This window comes from Meles meles, chromosome 15 (assembly GCF_922984935.1).
Source record: "Meles meles chromosome 15, mMelMel3.1 paternal haplotype, whole genome shotgun sequence".
Taxonomy (NCBI): Eukaryota; Metazoa; Chordata; class Mammalia; order Carnivora; family Mustelidae; genus Meles; species Meles meles.
Genome location: NC_060080.1, coordinates 31,254,733 through 31,270,772, shown reverse-complemented (window position 1 = coordinate 31,270,772; position 16,040 = coordinate 31,254,733). Strand labels below are relative to the sequence as shown.

At 46.9% G+C, this 16,040-nt stretch overlaps 1 protein-coding gene across 1 annotated transcript in view; it reads right to left on the bottom strand.

The window, feature by feature from the left end:
- Positions 1-16,040, bottom strand: part of GALM (galactose mutarotase) — a 50,751-nt gene that overhangs the window by 16,246 nt on the left and 18,465 nt on the right. The window contains exon 4 of the mRNA XM_045978784.1: positions 15,335-15,416. Coding sequence (XP_045834740.1) covers positions 15,335-15,416 — 82 coding nt within the window. The remainder of the gene's footprint in view (positions 1-15,334; positions 15,417-16,040) is intronic.

Here is a 16,040-nt window from a genome sequence, read left to right as displayed (position 1 = left end):
TCTAGCCCCTTTGATGTCCATCAGTTCTCCCCTTTCTTGCAAATCGCCCTAAATAAACCTACGATTTAAGTTTCAAGGCACGCACCAGCCTCCCTTCCAATGAGACTCCTCCTACACGGAAATATTGACTGCCACGGCTGCTCACCCTCCTATGGTTTAGCTGGGACATAGAAGGCCTGTGGAGTCAGAAGGAAGGGAGCCTTGAAATGCAGAGCCAGCCTCCTAGGTCTCATTATCTACAGGACCTGATCAGTCACCCCTGGTCTGTGTGTTCTGCAGATCCTGCATTCGACTCGGTCTTTGCAACTGGCCCTGCCTGGAGGGTCAGTTTCACAAACTATACATTTAGGAGCTGCCCTCTGTCCTGGGAAGAACCCTGGAATGGAATGGAGTCTTGGAAGGCAAGATGAAGCATGTTCACTAGGAGCCAGATACAGATATATTCAAATACAAATCATCCCCTGGGCTTCCCTGACCAGGTTACAAAGCAGCTGGTGTGGGGGAGCTTTGGGAGATGGAGCCCCAGGGCTTCAGGGAGCAGAATCCCCAGGGAGTTGTCACGTGGCCTCTGATCTGTGGATGATCGAGATGAAGACAGAGAAGGTATTCTCAAATTGGGACAGACAGCGTGAAGCTGGGAGGCAGATGCGCTTGGGGTAACAGAACCAGGAATCCGAAACACAGTGCCAAGGGGAGGTAGAGAACTGGTTAGAAGATGAAATCGGTGGCTCAGTGGGTTAAGGAAAGAGATGGTCCTCCATTTGTGTCCAAAAAAAGCCAAAAACCAAAAGCAAAGGACACTGCCTCGCTTTACATTGTAACTCCAACCCTGGGCATGAAAAAGAATCTTCGGAGGTTCCCTCTCCTTCCTTGTAAAATTGGGACAATCTAGCCCCTGTCCCCCAAAGTTGTCATGGGGATTAAAACAGTTACTGTGGCCAAAGCGCTTAGCCCAGGGGGGACGATGATAATCACGAAGGTGATAACTTAACCATGAAATGGTTCTCCATGAAGTGCTTCGCCCCTCAGCAGTCTGGTTCCAGAGCCTGTGCTCTTAGCTGTCACGTTACACTGATTCTCACAAACGTGAAGTCTAAGGACTACAATTCTTACTGACTAGGGAGATGCAGCCGAGCCACAGCATGTGTGAAAACGACTTCAAGGACGTGGCTGGCAGTGAGCTCGACGGGAGTCACAGAAAAGTGGAATGAGGTGGTGACAGTTCTTGATAACTTTGTGCCACGCGGGCATCCCAGACGGCGAGCCCTGGACATGGAGCAGCAGAACCAGAGGACCATGACTAGAATGGCCAACTCAAGGCAGAAGAACAGCTCTTCCGGAAGAAGCAACGACTTGGGGGCAACAGGACAACTACCTTCTAAGGCTTTCAGCCAAGAAGTAGGCAAGATGGGACCGGCTCTACCTAAACAGATCCCAGCTCAATTTCTGGAAGGCCTTTCGGAAATGCCATTCCAGGGAGGACAGGGTCCCTCCTGACCTGGAGGCACCCAAGTGCCCGCGGAGCTCACAGTCTGGGACTCAGCTTTTCCGACTGTGACCTTCCAAGGCTGTAGATCTGTTGGTCCACGTGATAAACATAATGAAGCAGGCTGTTCCCCTTAGGGACACACTGTGATATCTAGTTACTTCCCTCCTCTCACTTTTTAAAATCAAATTGTTAGCTTGTCTTATCTAGGGAGGCCGTTGGCTGAAAGCGCTCTTTGTAGAATGACTTACAGAGAGGTCCAGACGCGGGAAAATGAAGAGCTGAAGCGGGGAGGGGAGCTCAGGGCGCAGCAGGAGGACAGCAGGGCTGTTGGGGAGGGGAGCAAAGGAGAGGGGCAGGTGCCCCAAAAGGAAAAAAGTAACAAACTTGAGGCCAGACAGAGCTTTCTCTAACTTTTTAGGTGGCTAGAAAAAGGGTGGACCCAGGACCATCCCTGGGGCTTTTTAGAAACCAGACCCCAGAGGCTCTCCCTCAGACCAAGGGAGTCCGAAACTGCATATTAACAAGCTCCTCAGGTGATCTCTGTGCGCACTAAAGCGGGAAGGCACTGAGCGGAGACCATCTGAGGGAGACCCAGGCTCAGATGTGTTGTGCATTCACCTCAGTAAAGAAAAAAAGGGGGCGTAGGGTGGGGAGGAAAGCTGGGGGACTGGAAAGAGTGCCTTGCGGGGGGAGCCTGGTCTCCATGGGGACAGCCCAGCTGTGCTGCCAGCCCAGCTGCTCCAATTCTGTCTACTGCTTTTCTAGTCAGGTTCAGAAGTCAGTCAGATTTGCATAAGGAAGCCACAGGTAAGGGGGCTCATGAGCTCAGGTACTCATCTGACGCCTAATTAAGCCATCTTGGTGTATCATCTCTAGAATGCCTGTTATTATTTTAAGAAACAACATAAAGAGAATGATAATTAAAAGTAACACCCTGGGTGGGAATTTGTCTTCATTCCAGTGGCTGGTAAATAAAGCACCCTGGGATTTTTTTTTTTTTTTTTTTGAGGTAACATTTCTGTAAATTTTCATAGATCACACAACCTCAAAGCTTGTCTCTGCTGCAGTTTTTCCCTCTTCCCTCTGCTGAAGCTTTGGGTTTGGGCTTTATCTACTGCTGTTTTCTTTTTCTTTTTTCCTTTTCACCGAGCATTTTCTGATTTTACATTGACTAGCACTGGGGGGAGGGTATTGCTTCTGGATATTACATGTCATCTGAAGCACAAATGCTAAACCCAGTTACATGTTGTTTTCAGGTGAGAAAGCAATTTTATACTTCACAGTTGGGCCCACACAAGGCATTTTCACGCAGAGAATTTTTCCATCCTAGACTCACATCAGGATGGCTCCCAGGGATTTGCTGCCAGTGGAAAGCGCGCCCACTGTCTGTCTGCAGCCTGCCCCCAGGGGCGTTCCTGATAGACCTGTACCCTTCCGTGGTCTTCAGGTTCCCCTGTCAGAGCATCGGTCAGGTCCCTTATGTCAGGCCCCTTGTGTCCTTTGCTATGTCCCTGTGCCCCAGGTCTATGACCTGAACGGCTTTGGACAGTACCGCTCTTCGCAACTCCTCCCTCCTGACAAAACTCCAGCTTTGAATCATCCCACAGTCCACCTTCTCTGCTCCCTGCTGGAGGCTCCTGAGAGAACCTGGAACAAACTCCCAGCAGCACCAACTGAGGCCACCAGATTCCCGGTCTCCGTCCTTACCCAGAACCCTTTGACGAACATTTTACTTATGCTCCATCAGCTCCTCTCCCCGGAAAAAACCTCCTCCCGGAGCCTGCATCCCCACCTCACGGAGGCACCCTGTCTTCCTCCCTTCTCGGGTTCCTGAAAGCGTATTCGCACCAGTGGTTCCCTGAGCTCAGTGGTTCCCTGAGCTAGTCAGTGGCCCCCACACTAAAGCAAATGGACCAGAATCTCTGAGGAGGGGCCCCCACCTCAGAGATTCTGGTTCATTTGCTTTAGTGATTTTGTATTCGAGGAAGTATTCAAGGAAGTTGCCTTGGCTGGGAACGCCACACTGGCCTAGGCTCCCTGCCTCTCCTTCCTCACTTTCAGTGGCCCCTCCAGCTGCCAGAGCCTGGCTTCTACCCCCATCACTCTGTGAAATGAGGTCAGCAGGAGCAGCCATGAGGGCCCATGCACTCTCCGCAGGCCTCCGCAGGGAGAGCACTCTCCGGAGTACAGACCCTGTTGGTCACTCCGAGACTTCCGGTCACCTCTTCTCTCATTCCCTTCTACCTGTGACCAGCTCCCTTGGTGCTTTTTGTCTAAGCTTTCCTTGTACCTTCAATACCGGTGGTGCTTTCACAAATGTATCTCACTCTCCTTGCTGCTAGGTCCTCACGGACACTAAGAAACTTCTTGCAGCTCAGGGTGATCTTGAGAAAGCCTCCTCTCACCCTTATCTCTGGGCTCCCTTAGCCTCATGGCCATGACCTCTTCTACTGTCCTGACCACATTAGATTCTTCACTCCCTGGGAGCTTCTCAAGGGCAGAGACAGTGTTTGATCACCCTTCCATGGCCAGCGCCTCAGGAAGCAGGTAGCAATCAGCAGGCACTCCATAAATGCTCATTGAACTGAATATAAGTCTGCTCTGAGTACTTGTGTGACTCGGCCTCAGGCCCATAGTGCAGAGCCCACAGTTGCCTCTCAGCTCCTTCAGAATGGGGTGACCTTGAAGGAATGTGCTAGAGCCAGCCCCTGGCCAGACCCGGGGTTGGGAAGTGGGTGGTAAACACTGGCTCTCCAAGGGTGGTAGTCAGAGCTTGGCAAATAACATCTCTTCTGGCAAATGTACTTGCTGTTAGTCTGAAATTTTCATAGGAGTTACATAACGCCTGGCCAAGTGCTAATTTCTGAGCCTTCTTCCTGCCAGATTTCCACCATGCTGGCTCATGTTTGCCAGTCTTGTAGCAGGGATGTGTTCTCCAGCAGGGAACACAAGTACTGCTTCGGGAGTTATTCTGGAACCTCGTAAAACTGTTCTGGGGGCCCTTTTATAGAGAAGGATTGAGTAACGCACCCGGTTGGCGAGTATCATTGCTACCAGGAGAGGTCCTTAAAGTTTCTGCCGTGAATTTCCTTGAACTGTCTAGGAAGGACTGTCATAGCAGAAACAGCTCCATGTAACGAACATTCCATAAGTGCCAATATTCACTTTTTTAGTGTTATTCGAATCCTCTCTTTAGTAACACTAGACTTACTTCTGTAAACACAGGCCGTGTGCTCTCCATGCAGACATGGCAGATCCTGTTTTTTTCTTTTGTTTGTTTTTTAAAGATTTTATTTATTTATTTGACACAGAGAGAGAGAGAGAGAGAGACAGAGAGAGAGGGAGGGAACACCAGCAGGGGGAGTAGGAGTGGGAGAAGCAGACTCCCTGCTAAGCAGGAACTAGATGCCAGGGTCCTGGGATCATGACCTGAGCCGAAGGCAGATGCTTAACGACCCAGCCACCCAGTTTTGTTCAACATGACTTCCCTGGGGTTGGCGGAGTACTGGCACAGAGTAGGTGCCCGCTATCGGCCGGTGAGGGAGAACGAAGAAAGAAGAACTTGGAGACAACGCCCACAGCTGGAGGTGCTTGTCCCCGGAACTGCAGAGCTGAGGGTGACAAGCAGGACACCATGCTCTGGCATCCCGCCTACGGTGAGGCCCCTGCTGCTTGCCTGCCCCTGTACTCCACGGACCGATGGCCAGGTCTGGAGTCCTGACTGCAGCATGGGCTGGTGGATACGGAAAGGCAACTGCACTCATCTGATGAAGCAGAAACAGAGAAGCTGGCCCTCCAGCCCTCACCCCTGGTAGCTGCTGCTCCTCTAGAGGGAAACTTGGAGAAGTCACTTCCCTTCTGGGAGTGCCGTCTTCAGCCTCTGGCTAGTCTTCTAGCTCCCTTCAGAAAATCAGTTGGTGATGAATTAGCAAAAAAAACCCATAAAGCCACCCTGAAGATTACCGGAAATAGAATACACTATGGCTCATCTCCAAAACAATGGCTAGCTTATATGATAATATAGCGTAGGATAACCATAAACTATTATTACTTCGAGAGATGAAGAAAGACCAGACATCCCCCCCCCCGCCACACACACACAAGACAAACCCTCTGCGGACCACAATGAGGTGATCAGCTCATACAGGGCTTTACACAGAATTTGGGGCCCCAGGAAGCCCCCGAAGATCTCTCATCATCTTCCCAGACACCCATGTATGGATCCTGCTTAAGAATATCTGGGTTAGAGATTCCACGGAGTCTCTGAATCAGGGTAAGAAACTGACAGGATTTCGGAGTTCAGCTGCTATAACCCTCACCTGATGAGAGTTAGCAGATTAGGTTAAGAGGCCCCGCAGGTGTTCCTGGCTGCCTCGAGCACATTGCTGGTGGACAGTAGAAGGAAGCCCTGTGCCCAGGCTTTCCGAATCCTGGCTATCCTGCACTGTTGTGTTCATACACAACAGTGTTGAAAACAATGTCAAGAAGAGTGGAGAGAGACTAAGTGTAGGAAAAGGAAGGAATACTCGTTCCTAGAACGTACAGCCTGGCTCTTTCATTTTTGTGTTTAGCATAGTTTTCTAGCTTTAAGCCAAAGAGAGCAAGCCTGAAGTTCACTTCCAGCTCCCTACTTTAGCCCCGTAACTAAATCCTGATAGATCATCTCAGGCAGACTTGTGGAGGGGAAGATAAGAAAGGGGAGCTCTGGGTACAGGGCGAGCTCTGAGCAGTTTCTGTCATTACACAAACCCTTGAACAACAAAGAATCTATTGTTTCTAGGAAGTGGGGAAAAGATTTCTAAGGAGAAAGTATAGCCTTGAAGAGCAGGGTTTTATGCAACAGAGAAGGGGGAGTTGGGTGGTCCCCGTGGGTGGCAGGTGTGTAGGGTATGAGTGAGGCCCTCTGGGAGACGGGTCTGGGAGGCAGCTGGTGTGTGGCCTGGGAGCCGCCTAAAAGGTTTTTAAGCTGTAGGGTTTGCAAGCAAGATCTGCATTTTAGATAGCTAGACTTTAGTAACCAGATGCAAGCTAGAGCTAACGAGATTTTTTCCCCCAGTTAGCTATTTTCCAGATTGATTTGTTCATTCACTGATCCCAACTTGAAAAACTCATAATAGAAGCCAGGCAGTGATCTAGGCAAGACAAGACCAGGATAGTGACAACAGAACTAGAACCACATAATCAATAATACACACTGAGGAAACAGATTCGAGAAATACTTATGCGTTAGAAATCAGCATGCCTTGATGATTACCAATACTGGGGGGAGGGGAGACTCAAAAGGAAAGAGGAAGTGGACTGACGGATAGTTGAAGCTAATATGCCCGGAGGATTTGGGGGGCAGTGAGTACTCTGCGTGCTATCGCAATGATGGACCCGTGTCACCACCCGTTTGTCCAAGAGTGAGCCCTAATGTGAACTATGAACTTCGGGTGATGATGGTATGTCGATACAGTTTCCTCAAGTCCTAACAAGTGCTCCACTCCCATGGGGATGTTGAAAAGGGAGGGGGATGCTGTGCCTATGTGGGGGCATGGGTGTATGGGACAGCTCGGCACCTTTGGCTCTGTTTTGCGGTGAATCTAAAACTTCTCTAAAAAAAAAAAAAATACAGTCTCAGTTTAAAAAAATCGGCAGCCCCTGATGACTAATACTACCGGGTGCGGGTGGGGGGAGTGAGAAGCAAAGAAAGAGGACGCATGCTGATGTAGGTTTGAAGCAAGTATGATGCCCAACATTTCAGAATCACAGAAAGTCTAAAGGAATTTTCTGTAAGAAGTTCCAGAACGATTGAAACATGTAGATCAAAACAGTCTTCATTTGCACCATCTTTGAACCGGGAGACGACTTCGGAATTTGTTATTTCTCCCGGGCAGAGAATTGGACTTGCCCTAGGGAAGTAATTATAAAATTGACAGAATTGTAGGCTGAACCCAGAGAGGGTGAAATAAAATACAAAGGTTTTTGCTGGGCCTTTCTCCATAGCCTCATGGTAAGCCTTTCTCACCAGAATTCTAATTTTGTCAAAACAGGGTTGCTTTCATGTAATTTTAGAAGGCGCTTTCAAAAACCGAGAGCCGCAAGAACAGCAAGCGAACACAGATGGGCTGGGGGACAGAGTGGGTTGTGTAGATTTCTATAAAAATGAAAGGTATCTTTTCTTAAGGAAAAGAATAAGATAGAATTTTACTAATGTTACTTTAAGAGGCAAAAACCTAGTCAAAGCATTCATGTTTTGCTTTCTTCATTCCTCATCTACGACTGCAAGTAAAGAACAGCAAAATTAAAAGGGAAAAAAAATGCCTATAAAGACACGTGCTTGGTTCTGCACAATGTTGTGTACATGATAATATCTCACTGGGCAGGTCGCCCACACTGCCTCCAAGTCTCACAGTTCTATAAAGCGCAAGGGGAACGTGTAATGTTTACAACCCTGGGAATGAATTAATCCCCGGGGAGACAGAAGGCCTGGATTTTCTCACCTGCTCACATTTAGCGGGCTTCGTACCTGAGCAGGGCCGCAGGGACCGGTTTCCTCTTGCTGCCCCAGGACAGGACAACTGAACTCAGGTCCTGAAGCTAAATGGCCGGCATGGCTGTACAGAGATCCGGCACTGGAATGTTCTCTGTGGACACCGATTATACACTGATAAATGGCTTCTGGGAGTTGCACTTTGGAAAAACTACAGGGGCAGCCCTGACAACAACAAACAGAAACAGACATCAAGAGGATCTGAAGATGCCCCAGTTAACAGAGCAGGAGCTCGTCCTAAGTATTTAAGTATTTAGCTGCATTTTTTTTTTTAAAGTAGGTAAGAGCAACTGCTCAGAAGAAGCAAAGCTCTGCTAACTGCCGACATGCAAACCCAGCCTGCCAGCTTCGCTGCAGACGCGGCTCCTGGTCTCTGGGTGAACGCATCCTTGCAGAGAGGCCCTTCCGGTGGTGGCGCCAGAGACACCTGTGAGCAAAGACCACGGGACCCAACACCGCTGCCAACTCCAAAGTGCCCAGAATTACATCCAGAGCAGCAGCTTCAGAAGGGAGGTGATGGAGTCTCTTCTTTTATTCAATCGATTTTCTTCTTCTTTTTATTTTTTTCTTTTTATTTTCTACCCCCAGAGAAAAGCAAAGATGCTGGAGTCTTACAGCCTAACACACGAAGGACATTGTTTGCCTGCGTTTGCCTGGAAGCCTCCAGGAACGACAGAATGGCAGAAATTTCTAGGAGGGAAGCAGGGGGGGTGGTGTGTATGACTAAATTATTTGAACGGGCCCCTTTGAAGACTTGCTGAGGCTTTTCCCCTAAGCTTTGGGAAAAGGATAGCTTTTTAATAGGAGCACAGAAGTGGCTCAGTGGGTTAAAGCCTCTGCCTTTGGCTCAGGTCATGATCCCAGGGTCCTGCGATTGATTGATCGAGCCCCGCATCAGGCTCTCTGCTCGGCAGGGAGCCTGCTTCCCTTCCTCTCTCTCTGCCTGCCTGTCTGCCTACTTGTGATCTCTGTCAAATAAATAAGTAAAATCTTAAAAAAAAATAGGAGCACAGAAAAAGGGAGAAATGAGGAAGCCACGTAATACAGGCTGTTGTCTTCTGTGTCTTACTGGATGAAAGGGCTGAAAACATTTTATATGCTCCCCAAATTGCCAGCAGGAAGAAAGGCAGGAGCAAAGCGGGAGCCCGAGCCTCCCCGTGGTCTGAGGGCGCTGCCTGGGGGAGAGGTCTAAGCAGGGGCTAGGAGCTTAAGGCAAGGGGATTTCATGGTATGTACTTGCTTTGGCTTCCTCCAGCTGTATGCCAAAGTAACCCTTTCCTGCCTGTGAGATCATGCCCCATTGGTAAGCCTACAACAGGCAAAATGGAGGCCAAGGCTCTGCCCCTTCCCCCTCCACACACGGGGGAGAGGGGAGGCCCCTTTTTACCGAATACCTCAGCCACAGATTTACAGCTACCGTACAATAAGAGGTGCTACTTTCTCGTGACAATGGGTTTTCCCTTCACCTGAAAAATTATTTACCGAATATCTATGACGAAGGTGAAAAACACCCGCGAAGTTTAGATTTGCATCAGCATTTCCCTCAGAAACAATTTTTATGAGGGGAAAACAAAAAGAAGGAGTTGAAACACAAGCGTAAGTATAAATTAAGAGTCACAAAAGACAGGGCCCGGGACTATTAAACATCTTTGTATCACAGAAAGACGCGAGCTTCGAAGCAAGCCCAGGGGGCGCTGGCAGAAAGTCAAGAGAAGGCTGGCCAAATGAAGCTACAGAAATTGCAATTTGTCGGAAGCAGCATTTGGGACAAACCCACACAGAATTCAAAGAATGATCTGATAAAATCCCTCATGGTTATACAATGTTGCCCCGAGCTTCCTCCAAATCCACCCCAAATTCTCCCGCGGAGCTACCCTTCCAGACATGTTTGGTGGCTGTCTCTTCTCGGGATATCGGGAGCAGGTAAGGAGTTCTCAGTTTCTTCTTTCATACAACAATGATGAGAAAGACTTTTCTCTCTGGAAGCTCCAAGTCAAAATAATGAGGACTTTTTTTGACCCTAAAATGAGAAATTAAAAAAAAAAAATCCCAAAGAGGGGCGCCTGGGTGACTCAGTGGGTTAAGCCTTTGCCTTCAGCTCAGGTCATGATCTCAGGGTTCTGGGATTGAGTCCCACATCGGGCTCTTTGCTCATCAGGGGGCCTGTTTCCCCCTCTCCCTCTGTCTATCTCTCTATCTACTTGTGATCTCTCTGTCAAATAAATAAATAAAATCTTAAAAAAAAAAACCAAAAAGACACAAACAAGGATTTGGGGTGGAAAGCAGAGATTGGGGATGGTGCCCAAAAAAACTGATGGTAGAGTAAAAGCCATTCACACACAAGGAGACCAGCGTAGCTGAGACCAGGCAGCAGCCCCAGGGAGAGCCCAAAGGGTCCAGCATGAACTCACTGCCCAGCACCAGGCTGGTTCAATGAGGCATTTCACCGTAAGTGAATCTTCCAGATCACTGAGAGCTACCTAGGCATGTGGTGAAGCTTTTCTTCTACTATGTTGGTAGACATCCTACCACCTTCAGCAGAGATGCCCAGCATGCACAATGGAAGATGGGAGATCGACAAGAGCCTGTTCATGACGAGAGCTGATGGACAAGAAGACCAAGAACAAGCAGGACATGGGCTGCGTCACCACGAAACAAAGTACTAGTTGCAACAGCGCAGGGACCTCCAAGGTTACTGAGGGGCGCGGAGAATAACTCCGAGCTTTACTACAGGTGTAGTGAAGATCCTGAGTTTGAATCCCAGCTTCCCACCACTTGTGAACTGGGTGATTCCCCAGTAAGTTACTGACACTTCTCAAGCTCAGGTGCCCTGTCTGATAAATAAGAAAAATGAACAGAACCAACCTTATAGGATTCTTCTGTGGATTATCATGTATAAAGTCCTCTCTGAAATATTAGCTGTAATGATCATAAACCTTCACTGCACCTCACAAATAAGCAGTATCTTCCTTTTTCTCAATTCAGCACAACCACAATCTCTAGATACTGCATATCAATCCCCAGAACTCTTAACGGAGTGTGGCTGGTCTAACTGGTTTCTTGAACCACGTCTCAAGGAAGTGGCCTTGTGGTTGAATCCACTTCTGGCTGAATGTCCGGAAGTTTAAGACTGGACTCGAGAACACCTGTGAGTCTGGCCTGTGTAGATCAGCCTTGAACTCCAGGTCGGCCTAGCACCTTTTCTCCTCCTTGCCTAGCAAATCTCCACCTGCCCTTTCAGGTTTTACTTAACTCTCATCTCCTCCATCTGGGAGCCCCCAGGCAGGGCTTTTCCTCTGAACCAAGTCAAGTCTCCGAGTTCTATTTCTCCTGACATTTTCCAGATTAATGGGTAATATTCTGGCTGACTCCTCCACTAGACTGTCGACTCCTGGCGAGCCCAGCAGCAGAGGGGAAGCATTTCCAAAGGACCAAATGACTCTGGACTGGTCTCAGAATTAAGCCACATGCTCATGGGCTTTGGGTCAGTGTTAAGAATCTGATGAAATCCAGGCTCCCAGAGATTTGTTCTTGGCTGAAAGAGGCTCAGACATGTGAATTCTTCCATCCGGGCAGGGCAGACTGGAAGTGACTGCCCATTTTTGGAGGCAGTTCTAAAGTTAATATACAATTCACTTGTTTCTCACGCACTTCTGACAAAGGGGAAGAGGAAACAACCCTATAATTTCAGTTAAGTGTCACTGGGCAAACAGACATAACATCTGTAGGACTGAGCTAATGTACGGATAGGTAAAGAGACTTACAGGTTTTCGCATGTGCTCTGAAGTTGGTGCAACTTATTACTTTCATGACAGAGTTCTAATGGATTTGAAAGACGGCAGAAAAATAGCAGTCAGATGTTATGAAGAGCCTCATAGGATCACAGAATGTAAGAGCTACGAGTGATCTTTCAGACTGGTTCACAATCATAAGTCCGTGGTAACATTTTTACTGGTCTACAGAAAACAGATATATTTGGATAATCTATCACATTTCTTTAAAAAGCAAGATGATTTCAATTGAAGGGGGCATTCTTTATTCTGAGATTAAAATTTCCCCACTTTTGTGGTGTTAAAATATTTTCTCTCATGAGAAGGTGGTGGTTATAAATGGCAACTTGGGTTTTAAAAAAATAAATGTAGTCTATTTCTTCCTTTTTTCTTTTTCACTAGGCCCCACGCCCAACATGGGATTTGAACTCATGATCTCAAGATTGAGAGTCACATGCTCTACTGACTGAACCAGCCAGACACCACTCATCTATTTCTGTTCCTCATTATTACCCAGGTTAGTTTAAATTATTTTTTTAATTGAAACATAGTATACATACTTTCCATTAGTTTTAACAGTCCTATATTTGTGATGGCTTTCTAACTTGGCAAAATGAAAAAAAGTTGGGCAACCCTATGTAAGTCTCTCAAATTATTTTTTAAAGAAAATTTACTAATCCATAAAATCAGATTGAGTTCAACATCCCTCTCGTTTGCAGAAAAGGAAATGAGGGCGTAGGGAGGTTAAATGTTAAAGCGTTACACGTACACTGAAGGCTGCCTAGCAAGTTAACAGCAGAGCCCAGACCAAAACCAGAGCTCTTGCCTCCCAGGGTCCAGAGCCCTTACAGGCCTACTCAGCTTCACAGGTGTTCAAAATTAGTACAAAGTGCAGAATTTGATCCTAAAACCATTCCCAGGGCACACCTGAGCTAAACGAGTTTTCAACATTCCATTAGATTACTTGTTAAGCTCTACGGTGCTTTGCCACAATTTTCTCTCACCATCGTGACAAATAATCTTTACATGGCATGAATGATGCATTTTTGTGATTTTTCATCTGATCAAAATGCAACAGGACAGCATAAGATTTTATAAGTATACACAAATAAATATACACTAATTCCATCACCTCCACCTAGAAGCTACTGAATTCATTTTCTTCCTTATCAGTCACAAAACAGCAGCCACCACCATTTCCCCCGTGGAGTTCGCAAGACAGAGTTCCAGTGCAATCCTGCAGCCTCTAGGACAGGATGGGCGAGCTTACTCATCCTCACGTTGAGTCACATAAATATCAGAGGATGACACATGTTACCAAGACAAATGTAAAAGCCTTTAAACCCAGCCTTGGAGGAGGAAAACTGCGAGGCAAAAATTTTAATCCGTTTATCTTGATTTCTCATTATTATTCTAATTAGCTCTGTAGTCCCTACATTTATGGGTTTCTAACTCCTGCTCTTCCTGGAAGTTGCTGCTTCTTATGCTCACATTCTTACCATTTTCCTCATAAAAATTTTGAATTAGTGGCCATAAATGCAACCCCATTATTTTAAAAAGGCCAAAATAAAAAAGCCCTTGCTTATAAAGTAAGGCAGGTGTCCAGGAAAATGAAAACAATATCTTACTTAGAGATCTAGGCTTTTTAAAAAAATGTGTTGTTTTTTTTTTTTAAAAAGGTTTTATTTCTTTATTTGACAGACTGAGATCACAAGTGGGCAGAGAGGCAGGCAGAAAGAGAGAGAGGGGGAAGCAGGCTCCTTGCTGAGCAGAGCCCCATGAGGGCCTTGATCATAGGACCCTGAGATCTTGACCTGAGCCGAAGGCAGAGGCTTAACCTACTAAGCCACCCAGGCACCCCTAAAAAATGTTTTTAATTTGAAATAATTTTAGACTTCAGAGAGGTTATAAAAATAGTACATCTCGGGGTTTGTCTGGCTCAGTCAGTAGAGTGTGCGACTCTTGACCTCAGGGTTGTGAGTCTGAGCCCCATGGTAAGGATAGAGATTTCTTTCTTTCTTTCTTTTTTTAAGATTTTATTTATTTATTTGACAGACAGAGATCACAGATAGGCAGAGAGGCAGACAGAGAGAGAGAGAGAGGGAAGCAGGCTCCCTGCTGAGCAGAGAGCCTGACGTGGGACTCAATCCCAGGACCCTGAGATCATGACCTGAGCCAAAGGCAGCGGTTTAACCCACTGAGCCACCCAGGCGCCCATCTTTTTTTTTTTTTTTTAAAGATTTTATTTATTTATTTGACAGACAGAGATCACAAGTGGGCAGAGAGGCAGGCAGAGAGAGAGGAGGAAGCAAGCTCCCCAATGAGCAGAGAGCCTGATGCGGGGCTCGATCCCAGGACCCTGGGACCATGGACTTGTGGCAGCTTGTAGAAATTCACTTGAGGTGATTACTCCAAAGCAGAAGATAAATATTCTTATTAGGATTTCATTAAAACCAGGGCTGAGGTAAGTGTAGAAGGCTTAGTCAAAGAAAACCATCTTGCGGTCACCCATCCCTGGAGGCAGATGGCGGTGCACCTGTGATCTAATACAAATCCATACCACTTAATCCTGGAGACAAGGCAGAAGCCATGTTTGTATGTTCCTTTCTCCCCTCCTCCCTCCCTCTCTCTCTCTACTTCCTTCCTGTCCTTTCTTTCTTTCTAATTGAGATATAATCCACATACCACAAAATTCACCTTTTTAAAGTGCACAGTTTAGTAGTGTTTAGTGTATTTACAGGTGTTCAGTGTATTTACAGGATATTACCATCACTATCTAATTCCAGAATCTTTTCATCACCCCCCCCCCAAAATCTCGTACCAATTGTCAATCTCCATTCCCCTTTGTCCTCAGCCCCTGGCAACCTCCTAATCTACTGTCTATCTCTATGGGTCTATAGATTTGCTTATTTGAACTAAGAGAGTTTTGATCACAAATAATAATAACCAAGATGATCTCAATCCCGTTCAGCTAGGAGGTGCACCACACACACACACACACCTGTAAAGTTTGAATTTGGTGACACCTCACCTTTCCTTCTGATACTCTGGACTCCCCATGCTACACCATCCCCCCAACTCTGTCTCAGAGGTGACAGACACTTTGATCTTGCCCAGGGTACGACCTTTCCTCCTCCATCAAAAACCACGTTGTGTTCTGTCGGAGTCCTGCACTGGTGAGGTAATGCTCAGGTAAATTAAGTTCTGCTGAGGTGCTAAGAAGTAGCTGATTTACATTTTAACAGAAACTCTTGCCATCTAAGGCTCGGCTAGGATGGCCGTCTGACCCAGTTTGCTTAGAACTGCCCTGTTGTCCCAGCTTAAATTATTAACAGCATCCCCTTTCCCTCTCAAAAGTGTCCTGGCTTGGGTGTTTAATTATATGGTCACCCAACCTTAACCAACATAAACGATTCATCATGGTAATTATAGGCAACCTGGCAGGCCAACAGAGAAAATAAATTGAGGGAAATGAGGTTTCAGTTCTCTCCCAATCACAGGGCGGCTCTGCATTTCCAAAAAAAAAAGCTGGAGTTCACCAACCTGTAGGAATCAGGGTTTCATCCACGGGCAAAAAGGCATCCGCTTCTATAGCGATTTCATGGTCATATATGTTTGGAGAACCCTGGGAAGGAGGTAGAGAAAGAAGAGAAGATCTAATGTTTAGTCTTATTTTGTCTTTTTGCTCTTTTTTTTTTTTTAAAGATTTATTCATTTATTTGAGAGAGAAAGAGCATATGAGCTGGGGGGAAGGAGGAGTGAGGAGGGGGGAAGGGCAGAGGAAGAGGGAGAGAGAAGCCCAAGTAGGTTCCACGCTCAGTGCTTAGTGAGGTGCCCCACGCAGGGCTTGATCCCACGACCCTGAGATCACGACCTGAGCAGAAATCAAGAGTCGGTCACTTAACAGCCTGAGCCACCCCAGTGCCCCCGGTACTTTTGCTTTTTGACTTCTCTTGCAGAAGCAAGCACTGACAAACACTTTAGAATTCCCATTTCAGGCACTGACGAACACTTTAGAATTCCCATTTGACCTATGGCGACGATTACTACGTTCATTTAAGTGTAGGTAGATAGGTCCTCAACATAGCAACTGATGCATTTGGAAGACGTTTTCAGGGGTGACCCCAGCACGCGTCTTCTTTCCTATGCGGAATTATGAGTGTGCAGAGTCAGAGAGACATCAGTGGTTTGAAAGACTTTTCGATTTGGCTTATTAGCAGAGGGGTTGCTCCCACTCTCCCCACAGGCA